The sequence below is a fragment of the Balaenoptera acutorostrata genome, chromosome 14 (genome assembly GCF_949987535.1).
Source record: "Balaenoptera acutorostrata chromosome 14, mBalAcu1.1, whole genome shotgun sequence".
NCBI lineage: Eukaryota > Metazoa > Chordata > Mammalia > Artiodactyla > Balaenopteridae > Balaenoptera > Balaenoptera acutorostrata.
Genome location: NC_080077.1, coordinates 26,148,564 through 26,165,209, shown reverse-complemented (window position 1 = coordinate 26,165,209; position 16,646 = coordinate 26,148,564). Strand labels below are relative to the sequence as shown.

The window sequence follows — 16,646 nt, the reverse complement described above, 5'->3', positions numbered from 1 at the left end:
AATTCTCGACTAATAAGAGTTTTGTATTCAATATAAACTGATGAAGACTTGATAAGTGATACTGTTTTAAGATCCATAGCAAAGTTTATATCAGAATTTTTATCAGGAGCACCATTATAGCTACTCCTACACATTAAAAATTTAAAGACTTTCTATCCAAGAATAAGCAGGTATCTTATAGAATTAATTATATGCCACTATTTCTAAATCTGTTTTATTGGTCAGTATCATTTTCTACTACTAAGTGTGTATGAAGAGCATTTTAGCCCAATAATTCTACTCCTAGAAATCTATCAAAGGAAATTAACAGTAATGAAGATAACATTCTATATATAATGATGTTTGATGAAGCATCTTGAATACCAAAATAATTATGAACACCCTAAATGGGTTAAATAAGTTATGGTAAAAGCATGTAAATGTCTACAGGCATTAAAATGAATATCTGTGAATAATATTTAATGACATCAATAATTGTTTATAGGGCATTATGTTAAAATATATATAGCGTGGAGTACAATCTCAACTTTATGAGAAGCATTTATAAATATACACATACACCCAAACATAATACATTCAAAAAGTACTAGAAGGAAATACATCAAAATATTATTTTCTTCTTCTTTATATTCTCATGTGTTTTCTGTGTTTATTATGAAAAGGATACCTTGCTTTTGTAATCAGAATTTTAAAAATCCATCAACATTTCCACAAATATTTTTATTACAGTGTTGTTCATAAAGCAAAATATAGAAACATCTTAAATTTCCACCAGTAAGGGAATGGATAAGTACATGGATAAGTACAAACTAATGCATATACAGTTTGAATAGTTTGGAATAGTATGTGGTAATAAAAATGAGGAATATCTAAATTTGCTGACACAGAATGATCTCTAACTTGTAACTGTTATGGGCAAAAAATCAACATGCAGACCAAGGTTTACCTTATCCCATTTATATAAAAGTAATAAAATATATGTATATATTTCTTTGTTTCATATAAATATATGTACTCTTAGTTTCATATAAATATACGTACTTACAGTTCAAAGGGTGAACTTTTTCTTATATGTGTATATGTATTTTTATGTTTATGGGGACTAAGGAAGTGATCAAGTGATACTTTAGCTTTATCAGTATTGTTTGAATTTTTAATGAGTATATTTATGTATTACTTACGTAATTAAAATCATGCAGAAACAAAAAAGAAAAATGTCACCAAAGACCATATATTTCCCAATCAGTGGTAAATTCTTTTTCTTTGTTCCTTCTCAGAATGGGGAGCTCCCGCGAAAGAGATGGGAAGCTCTCTGCCGTCACTCGGCGCTGCCCTTTTGTTGCAGGAGAGGTGCTAAGATCACAGTTCTGATGCTGACCTTTCTTTTTCAGGACCAGGGTTTGGCATCTATGCAGTTGTTCACCTTCTCCTGCCTGTGATGTCCCTTTGGCTTCGCCGTAGCCATAACGACCATTCTTACTGGGACGTGGCGTCTGCTAACTTCAAGCATGCCATCGGTCTGTCCTGTGAGCTGGTGGTGGAGCACATTCAGAGCTTCATCCACTCAGGTATCTAAGGTGCCAGAGCAGCTCATGCTGAGTAGTTGTTTAGTAGACAGCATCGTTGTCTAGAAGTGCTTAGTAAATACCAGTGCATGATTTTTGTCCTGGGAATTATTAAAATAGAATTACATGGTTAGTGCCAGCCTTCTAATAGTAGGTTGTCAAGAAGAAAATTGGTACCCCTGTGTCCTCTACAAAATTATCAAACAGAATGCTTAAGATACATGTGTGACTAAAAATAAAACACCTAATGAGGTCTAGGATATCTGTGCATTAGGAGAGGGGAGGCAAGTTCAAGTATATAATAAATAAAAAAAGAAGAAATACCCCCTCTAGGCTGGGGGTAAGGGAGAGAGTGTATCCTATTGTCCTGCTGCATCTGGGGAGGCTAAATGGAAGAGGCAGGGTTTTAGAAAAGGCTCAAATTATGGTCAAGAGGTTACTTAACAGATTAGGGGGGAAGAGAGGGGTCTTAATATCTGTGGCACTTTGAAAAAGATTTGGAAGTGTGGGGTGGATAGTATGCTGAAGTCAGCAGACAGAGAGGGAGCTGTATGTCAGCTGTGGTACCAGTGGAGCAGCATTTGTGAAATAGATTCTTGCCATGGAAAGATCTGGAAATTTGGGAGCAGGAGGAATCTTGCTGCTAGCCCTAAAGGTTATAAAGAAAAGGGAAAGACGTACGGAAGTTTAAAGGAAGAGGTGAGGTCAGAGGCTCCCTTGTTGGCGAGGTTAGAGAAATTCATGAGAACTTGACCCCAAGGAAGAGTTAAAAAGCAAAGTTAAGAAATGGGGGTCTCCACTAAGCTTAGTAAGGACAATTTGCCCTGCAAAAAAACACACCAATCGAGAAAGAAGAAAAATGGGTATTTCCACGTGCAGGCGCTAACTGCATCCCTAGTGGTAGAGTTTCTGCCCAGGTCCTGGCTTTGCACAGCTCAGGACCCTTGAGGATTCCACTGAGAATTGGTTCTGTGGCATCGCAAGGACTTTGTGGAAAAGAATACTGGTGTATTCCTTGAACTGGGCAAACAGAATGTGATTTTGGGAGGTCTTAGTTTCTTTAGTCTGGGGACAGCATGCAGACTGAAGCCAAACTGAAAAGGTTCAAGAAGGTGGTAGTTGGTATGAGAAGATTTTTTGTTTACTAAGAGCATTTAATTCAATCTAATTCAGCAATCAGCCATAAGGAATGTTTGTTTTATCTTTCCTTTCAAGAATTAAAATTTTTTACTAGCTAGTATTCAGGCTATATAATAGTATATGTTCTATTTTGCTTAAGTAGATGAACTATATACTTTGAAAAGTGTACATCAACACATTAAGGTGAGCCACATGCATTTTATCTTGATATATCTAGAAATGGATGAAACAAGCTAAAATTAGGTAAAACCAAGATAATTTTTGTTGTAATGAGTGTTTTATTTTTGTTGTTATTGTTATGGCCATTTTTCTCACTGTTCTATTTCCCAGATACTTGTATACTTTTTGTATCGTTTAGCCTTTCCTCTTTTGCTGTAGTATAGATGCCACCCAGCCCGTTCCTTTGCGATACCACTGAGTGCCATCTTGCTTTGATTTTCCTGCAGACATCAGGTATGAGAGCATGATCAACACCATGCTGAAGGACCTCTTTGAGTTGCTGGTGGCGTGTGTGGCCAAGCCCACAGAAACCATCTCCCGAGTGGGCTGCTCCTGTATCAGGTGACATAAAGGTTCCCTGGCTCTCCACAGAACTGGAGTTTTTATGATGAAATCCAGGGGAATTAAATTTTTTGATGGTAGCAGTCTACTTCTTATAAATAAAAATGACTGTGCTACTAACTCTTCATTTCATCCAATCAGCAAATATTTACTGTGTAAGTCATTATACAGGGTGCTGTGCTGCCCAGAAAGTGATGTGACCAAGGTCCCGACCCGCAGGGAGCGTACAACCTGTTCTAAAGGACAGAACAAAGAGAGTCATGGGAAAAGTGATAATAGGCAGGAGGAACTATAAATGCCATGAAAGGACAAGACGCCTGGGGAGTAGAGCAGTCAGCAAGACCTTTTGTAGTAATGATACTTGGTCAGATCTCCCAAGGTGGGTAAGCTTCTGATAGGTGGCGACTTTGTAAGCAGAAGAACAGCGTGAACACATACATGGAGATAAGAGTTACAAGTGACAAGAGGGTTTTATCTTGTTATGTGTAGAGGAGTAGTGGCAAATTGGGCTGGAATGGGAAAATTAGTATAGAATATGTACATGCAAGCCTAAGTTTAAACATCGGCCTATTTGTAGTGGGGATCCATTGATATTTTTTTGACATTAAATGGGTTAGGAAATAGTATTAGGACAATGGCATACCAGATGGGCTGAAGGCAAGAGTGACAAAAGACAGCAAGACTTGCAAGGGAACTATAGACTAAATCTAGGCACGCGTCCGGAAGGACCTACCTACCTTTTGTGACAATAAAATATATGAATTCAAGACTTCCTTCCTTTTTTCTCCTGGCAGGTACGTCCTCGTGACAGCGGGCCCCGTGTTCACGGAGGAGATGTGGAGGCTGGCTTGCTGTGCCCTGCAGGACGCCTTCTCGGCCACGCTCAAGCCGGTGAAGGTAAGTCACTCGGAGGAGAGACCAGGGCACCTCCAGCCTTCCTCAGCTCCCTGGTGCTTCTCAAGTTGGGTCGCCTGGATTCCGCCTCCCTCCTTGTAGCAGGCCGTCTCACTTGGTGGGAACAAGGTAGCTGGATCAGTACTTTGTCCCAGACACAGTGACAATGTCAGGTCAAAGACAGGGCCTGGAGCCATGAACTCAGCTGCCCCCAGCGAACGACTGCTGTGTTTCTCCCCAGGATCTGCTGGGCTGCTTCCACAGCGGCACCGAGAGCTTCAGCGGGGAAGGCTGCCAGGTGAGGGTGGCGGCCCCCTCCTCCTCCCCCAGTGCTGAGGCCGAGTACTGGCGCATCCGAGCCATGGCTCAGCAGGTAAGGGTGGGGTTTTTGATCCCAGGGGCTCTGGAAGCTGGAGATATTGCTAGGGGTCGTTTCTGAAGGCCGTGCATCACCACACTGCCTTTCATTCCTTTAGGGACATAGATGTCCCGGCTCTGAGCTCTGGCCAGTGCTGTTCTCTTCCAGAAATCACTTGAACCTAGTCAATACCGTTATGGTCCTCTCACCATTTCTAGCTTGTTGCATCCTCCACTACCCTGATCAAATAGGGTCCTTTTCCACCCGGCCACTGCACTCCATACATAACTTGACTTGCACTACTTATGTTATAAATAGTTACTGAAATACTATGGTTAATGCTAGACTATGAGTGCCTAAAAGTGCTAGACTATGAGTGCCTGGTAAACTTATTTTTTTTCCTATATCTCCCATACACAGCAAAGAGCTTAACATTTACAAGTTGTTTAATAAATTTGAGTTGAATGTTAAGTACATCTTAATTTTACAGATTAGTTATCTGTGCAGGAATCACCATGTACCAATGACGTTTTCTTCTGACACATGGCAGAAGTCACAAAAGTTGGTTGTAAGCTGATGAGTCAGGAGCAGAGAACATATTCTGTATATTGGTAGTCCTAGAGCAGGGCAGATAGAAGGCACTTATTAAATATTTGTTGAGTCAGTGAATCACTAAATTACAGAAGTCCTTACAGCTTTAGCATGAGCTACAGCTATGTCCTCAGACACTTAAGTGACCTGTCAGTCTGCCTCTAAGAAACCCTGCATGGGGCTTTTATCAGCACTGTCCCTTAATTCACATATATTCATAACAGTGCTATTCATAATAGGGGAAAAACAAAAATGGACTAAATTCCCAACCACCACTGATTAGCTGGCTAAACACTCTCATTTAACAGCAACAGACATAGTTGAATTGTGTTTCGTATGCAGAAGGTGTTTGCATATACATATGTGTGTGTGTTTAAAATATTAAACAATTTTTATAAATGTATATGCACAGTCATAAATATGCACAGGAAAATGAAGTGAGTTGGGGTTTATCTTCAAAGGCTCCCTTTCTCTACAAAATCTATTTTAATTCTTAATAGAATTTCCCCTTAGCACACTAATAACCCAGGATGCCCTATCAACAAAAGGAACTCAGTCACGTTCACCATATTAGTTGAGAAATCTCCTGCCAGGTCTGGCTTCTGAAGCGCTTTCCCCAGCTCTCCTCAGAGAGTGGGACAAGAACCTCCCACCTTCAACTACTCACATCTGCTGAGCACATTCCTAACATCCCAGGACACGGGTTCTGGCCAGGAACCATAACAGAGAAGGCAAGAGGGTGGTCCTCCTCTGAAGGGGTGGCTTCTCTAAGTAGCAAGCCTTCACAGCTGACTAGATGAGGCATTTTTCCATGTGCATCCAGCAGTCTTTCCACCCACAGCAAGGATATGAAAATGGAATCCTGTTCTGAAATAGAAGAACAGCAGAAAACAGTTAGTGAATCTCTCATTTCTTCATATTACTTTCTTCTTCAGTCCCAAACCTTCTCCCATATTTACTCTTCAGATAACCCAGTATTCAATTATCTGATAATTTAACAAGATTTGGAAAGAAAAAATTCCTTAAGAATACTCAGGTTTCCAAAGGGAAGTAGTGAAGGTATATTAAATAATGTCAAATGAAATCATTTGGATCGGAATCCGAGAAGTGGCTACTGTTTTCGAAGTCACCTCTCCCATTGTCTGTTAATAGAGCAGCAGGGCCACAGCAGCAGCCCTGACAGGAGAAGTCCCAATTAGTTTCCTGTTCCTGCATGGTTTAGAATATGTACCAAACAGACGTCTAAAGCAGAGGAGACCTCTTACAAACATAGCCCCTTTTTATTTACTCTTAACATTAAATGTCAGTCCTTGCTATTTGGAGTGTAATGACTTGTCACGTGGCAGAAGCAGTAGTGTCATTATTATTCGTGCCAGCAGCTAACCTTTATTGAGTATTTACTCTTCTGTTCTAATGCTTTGCATATGTCAATACACACATATTAATTCATTTAATTCTCTCAACAAACATACCAGTAGGAAATCATTACCAACCTCATTTTAAAGGTGAAAAAATGAGTAGAAAGAGTGAGCCACTTGCCGAAGGCCATCCAGCTGATCCCTGGCGGAGGCAGGTCAAGGATGGTAGCGCTCTGACCTGTACCTTTGTATACACGTGCAGGTGTTTATGTTGGACACCCAGAGCTCCCCAAAGACTCCAAACAACTTTGATCATGCTCAGTCCTGTCAGCTCATTATTGAACTGCCTCCTGATGAGAAGCCAAACGGACACACCAAGAAAAGGTAAGCAGCCAAGCGCTTATAAATCGGAAAGTTCATTTATTCCTAGCTCTTGCTCATTGTAACTCAAGCTTCAGCCAAGAATACTGAAAACAGTTGTGGAGTCACTTAGCAAAAAGTTGTTAGCATTTTAACCAAATTTCCCACATTTCACATGTGTTCATTTGCTAGGGCTGCCATAACAAAGTACACAGACTGGGTGGCTTAAACAACAGGAATTAAATTTCTCACAGTTCCGGAGCCTAGAAGTCCAAGATCAGGGTGTCAGCCATGTTGGTTTCTTCTGAGGCCTCCCTCCTTGGCTTCTAGATGAATGTCTGTTCCCTGTGTCTTTGCATGGTCTTTCCTCTGTATATGTCTTTGTGCAAATTTCTTTCTCTTAGGAGGACACCAGTCATACTGGATTAAGGCCCATCCTAATGCCCTCCTTAACCCAATTATTTCTTTAAAGACCCTTTTTCCAAGTATACATTCTGTGATACTATGGATTAGGACTTCCATGTATGAATTTGGGGGGGACACAACTCACTGTATCTATAGCATCATACGTATCATAATCCTTTTTAAAAAAATAATATGAGGCGTGATTCATATTGTTTCAGTGAGAAATACATCATTAACTTCTCATGAGCAGTACAGCTGTTAGGATACAGAAAGCTCAGTGCATGCCACAGGAAACTTGCTCTTTTTAAGTACTATCATCCTGCCAAAAAAACATTGTTCCTAGAGTTGAAGATGAAGCCAGTGACTGAAAGTTCCCATTTTAAAACTTCTGACACACTAATAGTAATGATGATAAGTATTTGAGTGCAATAGATGAAGTACAGGGAGTAGGTAATCCACTTCCACTGGTGCATGAGGAAACATTCAGGGAGACTGCAAATCAGGGGAGATGGAATCAAAACCAGGTCTAGCTGAGCACAATGCCTGTGTCCTTTACCATTTCCATTTTAGGGAGAGAGTGTGATTTTTCCAAAAGTTACCAGGTAGCATAGCAGTTTGATTAATATACCCATTTGGGTGAAATTTCCAGGTACTAATTTTTTTTAGTCAAGTGTGTGTGGTAGATACAGAAGACTATGTGGAAGGTTCAAAGGTTATCAAGCATGAATAAAAAGTGAAATAACTATGAACCTGCCACTGCACTTCAGAAATAGAACTTTGCCAATATCCCATGTATTCCTCCCAATTCTGTGCCCTGCTTCCCCCCACTGCCGATCACTCAAAAGTGTTGGGCATTTTTATCTATTCTGCATACCAATGATTGTGCACTCCTTTCCACAGCTTTAAGCGTTGATCTACTTTCAAACTTCAGTTCTTACCTGTTTTCCCTTTTTTTTATATATTTCTAGTCCCTTCAGTCAATTATTCCTACTAAAACAATTTTTGCAGTAAAAGGAGAAAAGGGGGGAAAGGAATAATAAGCTGAATTCACATTATAAATAAAACACAGGAAAAATAGGATGACCTAATAATATTCCTATGTTACTGGTTTAACGGTTTTAAAAGATTAAGATTTAAAAATTTATCACCATGGTTCCTCAGTTTACTTAGTACTTTTGATAGACAATTACCCCCTCAATGAAATTCAGTAAAACAGGAAAAGTACAAATTCTTTAGTAGAAGCCACTATGCCTTAAAACATCCTCTAAAATTCTTTAAGTATTTTGCGTTGTTGGATTTGACTCATTCACAGGGGCAATTCTTAGCACAGAAGGTAGGAGAAGATGAGTTAGACGTAAGAAAAGTTTGTGCATCTGCTGGTCAGGTGCGTCCTCAGAGGTCCACATTAAAATCACCCATGGGGAAAAAAAGACTGGAACTAAAACCAATTGCAACATTTAAGTAAAGAGAAATCTGGGTTTCTTTGTTTGTTTTAACATCTTTATAATTGCTTTACAATGGTGTGTTAGTTTCTGCTTTATAACAAAGTGAATCAGCTATACATATACATATGTCCCCATATCTCTTCCCTCTTGCATCTCCCTCCCTCCCACCCTCCCTATCCCACCCCTCTAAGGTGGTCACAAAGCACCGAGCTGATCTCCCTCTGCTATGCGGCTGCTTCCCACTAGCTATCTATTTTACGTTTGGTAGTGTATATATGTCCATGCCACTCTCTCACTTTGTCACAGCTTACCCTTCTCCCTCCCCATATCCTAATGAAACTTAAAAGCTTTTGCACAGCAAAGGAAACCATAAACAAGACCAAAGGCAACCCTCAGAGTGGGAGAAAATATTTGCAAATGAAGCAACTGACAAAGGATTAATCTCCAAAATTTACAAGCAGCTCATGCAGCTCAATATCAAAAAAACAACCCAATCCAAAACTGGGCTGAAGACCTAAATAGACACTTCTCCAAAGTAGACATACAGATCGCCAACAAATACATGAAGAGATGCTCAACATCATTAATCATTAGAGAAATGCAAATCAGAACTACAATGAGATATCATCTCACACCAGTCAGAATGGCCATCATCAAAAAATCTACAAATAATAAATGCTGGAGAGGGTGTGGAGAAAAGGGAACACTCTTGCACTGTTGGTGGGAATGTACATTGATACAGCCACTATGGAGAACAGTATGGAGGTTCCTTAAAAAACTACACATAGAACTACCATACGACCCAGCAATCCCACTACTGGGCATATACCCTGAGAAAACCATCATTCAAAAAGAGTCATGTACCACAATGTTCATTGCAGCTCTATTTACAATAGCCAGGACATGGAAGCAACTTAAGTGTCCATCGACAGATGAATGGATAAAGAAGATGTGGCACATATACACAATGGAATATTACTCAGCCATAAAAAGAAACGAAATTGAGTTATTTGTAGTGAGGTGGATGGACCTAGAGTCTGTCATACAGAGTGAAGTAAGTCAGAAAGAGAAAAACAAATACCGTATGCTAGCTAACACATATATATGGAATCTAAGGGGAAAACAAAGGTCATGAAGAACCTAGGGGCAAGACGGGAATAAAGACACAGACTTACTAGAGAATGGACTGGGTTTGTTTTTAGGTCACTTTGACATTGACAGCCCAAGCAAGCCACATAATCTTATTTAGAGTTTTACGATGTACTTTAAACTATGAATCTGTTTACCTCTGATACTGACATTAGCATGTTTTAAGTCAGCCAGTTGTTAAGCAATTAACTCTCAATTATCCCATCTGGAGGCTTGCTTGCCTATGCACTTTGCATCGGAAGCAGGAAGGGAAGGTGTTAAGTTTCTCCACTTCAAGGTCCCCATCTTAAAGGGTGTGCTGAGAAAAGGGTACAACAAATTGAAAAGGGTACATCAAATTATCTGTTGATTTTTGTTTGCTCCAGATCTTTCTCGTCTCCTGTCAGATTATGGTGAAGAGTTGCAGATCTATAAGCAGTTATTTCCCTTTTTCAATATATTTCTGAAAGTTTGATCTCTTCAGTATTGCTGCTTCTTTCCCTATGTTTTCTTATTACTGCATTATTTGGCTTGAACCTAAAGGGGATTTTCTGTCCTTTTTTACATGCTCAGCTAGCAATTTTATATCTTAAAACATCAAAGGGAATAACCTTGGTTGACAAGATGCTTTGATCAGCCCTCATTTTAGGTGTTTGCTGGTAAAAGGCTTTCCATTTTTCAGGGGAGGTAATAGAAAAAATTCTCCTAGGCTAGGCTGCTTAAACCTTCAGAAGTCACCCCCTGGTTGTGCTTCCTACTTCAGGAGTCCAGGCTGCCAGCAGGATGGGGTTGAAGTGTCAGAGCCACTGCTCAAGTAGACCATTTCTTCCAGGCACCTGCACTCAGAACTAATCTGGTTTTTGTTATTTTGGTTTGTTTTGAATGCTTCTCTCAGCATACATTTGCCCTGGGACAAGAAGATGAGTAAAGCACTGCCCTGTCCCTTGAAGGTTTATGGTATAGTGGGGAGGCCAGCCCAGTGATAAGTGACAGGAGTTCCCTTCTTAGTCAGGGTCCTGGAGTTGTGGACATGAAGCGCTAGACCAAATGGGTGGCTTTCACAGCCTGCTTCTTCAAAAGAGTGCATATTCAGGTCTCCTAATAGCTCAAGTAACTTATCAAAAGTTACTTCTATGGTGGGGGAATTGGGAGGGGTTGGGAAGTTACCATTTAATGGGTTCAGAGTTTCTGTTTGTGATGATGAAAAAGTTCTAGAAATAGATAGTGGTGATGGTTACACAACATTGTGCATGGACTTAATGCTACTGAATTGAACTTTTAAAAATGGTTAAAATGGTAACAACAGGTTATATATATTTTACCACAAAAATGTTGCTTAAGTGATATGTTAGAAGGGGTTAGTGTTTGTGAATGAGTGACAGCTCTTTGTACCTATTCCATTTTTGCTGAAAGTACGATGTTTTCTTTGAGATACCACTACACAAAGGTCAAGGTCAACCTTAAAAAAATGTATGGGAGGATTTTTGTTCTTTTTTGCTAGTTAAAATATTTTTCCTGCTAGTTATAAAACTAATTTTTAAATTCATGGTCTTAAAAAATAGTACAAATGAACTTATCTACAAAACAGAAATAGAGTCACAGATTTAGAAAACAAACTAATGGTTACCGGGGGGAAAGGGAGGGGGGAGAGAGAAATTGGGAGATTGGGATTGACATATACACACTACTATATATAAAATAGATAACTAATAAGAACCTACTGTATAGCACAGGGAACTCAATACTCTGTAATGAGCTATATGGGAAAAGAATCTTAAAAGCAGATATAAGTATATATATGTAATATGTATGAGATACAGTAACTGATGCACTTTGCTGTACACCTGAAACTAACATGACATTGTAAATCAACTATACTCCAATAAAAAAAATTTTTTAAATATTAATTTAACAGTTGGACTTTTGAAATCAGTAGTATGAATGAGTTGTAATTTTCTCATTATCCAGTTATGGGAATTAGTTTGCAACATCATGGCATAAGCTATTTTCATGAAATTCTAAGAGCAGTGAAAAGAATGGGAAACCATAAACCACATTGGTGAATTAAAATGTTGAAATTGGAATTGAGAATGTTTTCTTAGTACAGGAATCCAGCCAAACAAAAGGGGCTGAATCACCAAAATGTGAGCATTCACTTCTAATGTTGCCTTATCGGGGCTGTGCCCTGATTAGGAAGTTGTCATGACTGGTGGGTTGCACCTGCTTCTCAACCAGGAGATCTGGCCAGATGTCTAGGGAGCATTCACCCTCTCCCACCTCCCCCAAATGCACATCCAAGGCCCACAAACAAGTCCCACGTCTGTGCTGGCAGAAAAGGATGCAGAAAGGAATTAGCCTGTGCTGAGTGAATGCTGTTTTCTCTCCTAGGTTTGTTTTAGAAGGCTGCAAATTAAATTATCAATTTCTTTAATTTCTTTCTTTGAAAATACTAGCCCCATAATACCTCTAAAGTTAAAAAACTTTTCAGTGTTTAGACCTTCTCCATCTCACACACTGGAAGCACTAAAGCTTTTATACATATGTACCTAAAGCATTAACATTTTTAATCCTGGAAAACTGGTTTGGTGCCTATAAACCAACTTCAATAAGATTCTAAAAGCTTTGGGTTTGAAGATGGTGGAGTAGAAGGACATGAGCTCACCCCTTCTTATGGAAAAACCAAAATCACAACTAACTGCTGAACAACCACTGACAAATAAACGCTGGAACCTACCAAAAAAGACACCCTACATCCAAAGACAGACAAAGAAGAAGCCACAGTGAGACAGTAGGAGGGGCACAATCATGATAAAATCAAATCCCATACACACTGGGTGGGCAACCCACAAACTGAAAAACAATTATACCACAGAAGTTCTCCCATAGGAGTGAAAGGTCTGAGGCCCACATCAGGCTCCCCAGCCTGGGGGTCTGGCAACAGGAGGCGGAGCCCCCAGAGAATCTGGCTTTGAAGGCCAGCGGGGTTTGATCACAGGAATTCCACAGGACTGGGGGAGACAGAAACTCCACTCTTGGAGAGCGCACACAGGGTCTCATGCACAGTACCCAGGGAAAAAAGCAGAGACCTCATAAGAGACTGGCCAGACTTACCTGCTAGTATTGGAGGGTCTCCTGCAGAGGTGGGGGGGGGGGAGTGGCTGTGGCTCACTGCAGGGACAAGGACACTGGTGGCGGCGGTTCTGGTGAATATTCATGGCGTGAGCACTCTTGGAGGCTGCCATTTTCTCACCAAGACCTGGCCCCACCCAACAGCCTGTAGGCTCCAGTGCTGGGATGCCTCAGGCCAAACAACCAACAGGGAAGGAACACAGCCCCACCCATCAGCAGGCAGGCTGCTTAAAGTCTTTCTGAATAAATAGCTGCCCTATAAACACACCCCCTGACATGGCCCAGCTCACCAGAGGGAAAAGATCCAGCTCCACCCACCAGTGGACAGGTACCAGTCCCTCCCACCAGGAAGCCTGCACAGGTCTCTTAGACAGCCTCAGCCACCAGGGGGCAGACTGCAGAAGCAAGAAGGACTACAACCCTGCAGCCTGTGGAATGGAAACTGCAATTGCAGAAAGTCAGACAAAATGATACGGCAGAGGAATATGTCCCAGATGAAAGAACAAGATAAAACCCCAGAAGAACAACTAAGTGAAGTGGAACTAGTCAATCTGCCTAAAAAAGAATCCTGAGTAATAATAGTAAAGATGATCCAAGATCTTGAAAAAAGAATAGAGGCACAGATCGAGTAGATACAAGATGCAAAGACCTAGAAGAACTAAAGAACAAACAAACAAACAATATAATAACTGAAATGAAAAATACACTAGAAGGAATCAATAGTAGAATAACTGAGGCAGAAGAACAGATAAGTAAGCTGGAATACAGAATGATGGAAATCACTGCTGTGGAACAAAATAAAGAAAAAAGAATGAAAGGAAAGGAGGACAGGCTAAGAGACTTCTGGGTCAACATTAAATGCACCAACATTCACATTATAGGGGCCCCAGAAGGAGAAGAGAAAGGACCTAAGAAAATATTTGAAGAGATAAGCTAAAAACTTCCCTAACATGGGAAAAGAAACAGTCACCCAAGTCCAGAAAGTGCAGAGTCCCAGGCAGGATAAACCCAAGGAGGAACACACTGAGACACATAGTAATCAAACTGACAAAAATTAAAGATAAAGAAAAAATATTAAAAGCAACAAGGGAAAAGAAACTACCTACAAGGGAATTCCCATAAGGTTATCAGCTGATTTCTCAGCAGAAACTGCAGGCCAGAAGGAGTGGGATTATATATTTAAAGTGATGGAAGGGAATAACCTACAACCAAGAATATTCTACCCAGCAAGGCTCTCATTCAGATTTGGCAGAGAAATCAAAAACTTTACAGACAAGCAAAAGCTAAGAGAATTCAGCACCACCAGACCAGCCTTGCAACAAATGCTAAAGGAACTTCTCTAAGCAGAAAAGTAAAAGCCACAACTAGAAACAAGAAAATTATGAATGGAAAAGTTCACTGGTAAAGGCAAACATACAGTAAAAATAGGAAATAATCTGCACACAAATATGATATGAAAACCAGCAGTTGTGAGAAGAGGAAATCACAAATGCAGGATATTGGAAATGCATTTGAAATTAAAAGAACGGCAACTTAAAACAATCTTGCTTTTTTATAGACTTCTATATCAAAAACCTCATGGTAACTGCAAACCAAAAATCTACAATAGATACACACAAAAAAAAGAAAAAGTAATCCAAACACAACACTAAAGTTAGTCATCAAATCACAAGAGAAGAGAACAAAGGAGGAAGGGAAGAAAAAGCACCTACAAAAACAAATTCAAAACAATTAAAATGGCAGTAAGAATATACATATCGACAAGTACTTTAAATGTAAATGGATTAAATGCTCCAACCAAAAGACACAGACTGGCTGAATGGATACAAAAACAACACCTGTATATATGCTGTCTACAAGAGACCCACTTCAGATCTAGGAACACATAGAGACTGAAAGTGAGTGAATGGCAAAATGTATTCCGTGCAAATGGAAATCAAAAGAAAGCTGGAGTAGCAATATTTATATAAGACAAAATAGACTTTAAAGATTGTTACAAGAAACAAAGAAGGACACTACATAATGATCAAGGGATCAATCCAAGAAGAAGATATAACAAGGGCAAATATATATGCACCCAACATAGTATCTGCCTTATGTATTGAGGTGCTCCTAACAGCCATAAAAGAGAAATCGACAGTAACATAATAATAGTGGGGGACTTTAACATTCCCACTTACATCAATGGACAGATCATCCAGACAGAAAATAAATAAGGGAACACAAGCTTTAAATGACACATTAAACCACAAGGATTTAACTGATATTTATAGAGCATTCCATTCAAAAGCAGCAGAATACACATTCTTTTCAAGTGCACATGGAACATTCTCCAGGATTGATCACATGCTGGGCCACAAAGCGAGCCTTGGTAAATTTAAGAAAATTGAAATCATATCAAGCATCTTTTCCGACCACAATGCTATGAGATTAGAAATCAACTACAAGAAAAAAACTGTAAAAAACACAAACACATAGAGGCTAAACAATATGCTACTAAACAACGAATGGATCACTGAAGAAATCAAAGAGGAAATCAAAAAAGACCTAGAGATGAATGAAAATGAAAGCACGATAATCTAAAACCTATAGGACACAGCAAAACAAGTTCTAACAGGGAAGTTTATAGCAATACAATCTTACCTCAGGAAACAAGAAAAATCTCAAATAAACAACCTAACCTTACACCTAAAGCAACTAGAGAAACAAGAACAAAAACTCCAAAGTTAGTAGAAGGAAAGACATCATAAACATCAGAGCAGGAATAAATGAGATACAGACAAAGAAAACAATAAAAAGATCAATGAAACTAAAAGCTGGTTCTTTGAGAAGATAAAAAAATTTGATAAACCTTTAGCCAGACTCATCAAGAAAAAGAGGGAAGAGAGCTCAAGTCAATAAAATTAGAAATGAAAAAGGAGAAGTTACAACGGATACCACAGAAATACAAAGGACCATGAGAGACTATTATAAGCAACTATATGCCAATAAAATGGACAACCTGGAAGAAATAGACAAATTCTTATAAAGGTACAATCTCCCAAGACTGAACCAGGAAGAAATAGAAAATATGAAAAGACCAATCACAAGTACTGAAATTAAAACTGTGATTAAAAAACTCCCAACAAAATACCAGGACCAGATGGCTTCACAGGTGAATTTTACCAAACATTTAGAGAAGAGCTAACACCCATCGTTCTCAAACTCTTCCAAAAAATTGTGGAGGAAGGAACACTCCCAAACTCATTCTATGAGGCCACCATCACCCTGATATGAAAACCAAAGATACAACAACAAAAAAAAGAAAGAAAATTAAAGGCCAATATCACTGATGAACGTAGATGCAAAAATCCTCCACAAAATACTAGCACACCAAATCCAACAATACATTAAAAGGATCATACACCATGATCAAGTGGGATTTATCCCAGGGATACAAGGGTTTTTCAATATCCGCAAATCAATCAGTGTGATACACCGCATCAACAAATTGAAGAATAAAAACTATATGATCATCTCAATAGATGCAGAAAAAGCTTTTGACAAAGTTCAACACCCATTTATGATTTTTTTTTTTAAAATCAGGAGTTTTTTTTTTTTAATAGCTACTTTATTTATTTATTTATTTATTTTTGGCTGTGTTGGGTCTTCGGTTCGTGCGAGGGCTTTCTCTAGTTGCGGCAAGTGGGGGCCACTCTTCATCGCGGTGCGG

General features: G+C 39.4%; 1 protein-coding gene across 4 annotated transcripts in view; it reads left to right on the top strand.

The window, feature by feature from the left end:
* The window catches only part of ARFGEF3 (ARFGEF family member 3), a 206,982-nt gene that overhangs the window by 179,058 nt on the left and 11,278 nt on the right, over positions 1 to 16,646 (top strand). For 3 of the 4 annotated variants that reach the window (XM_007190935.2, XM_007190934.2, XM_057528070.1), the window contains 5 exons: positions 1,392 to 1,568; positions 3,152 to 3,266; positions 4,061 to 4,163; positions 4,402 to 4,533; positions 6,730 to 6,851. In XM_007190935.2, coding sequence (XP_007190997.2) covers positions 1,392 to 1,568; positions 3,152 to 3,266; positions 4,061 to 4,163; positions 4,402 to 4,533; positions 6,730 to 6,851 — 649 coding nt within the window. The remainder of the gene's footprint in view (positions 1 to 1,391; positions 1,569 to 3,151; positions 3,267 to 4,060; positions 4,164 to 4,401; positions 4,534 to 6,729; positions 6,852 to 16,646) is intronic. The other variant, XM_007190936.2, reaches the window with a different exon arrangement.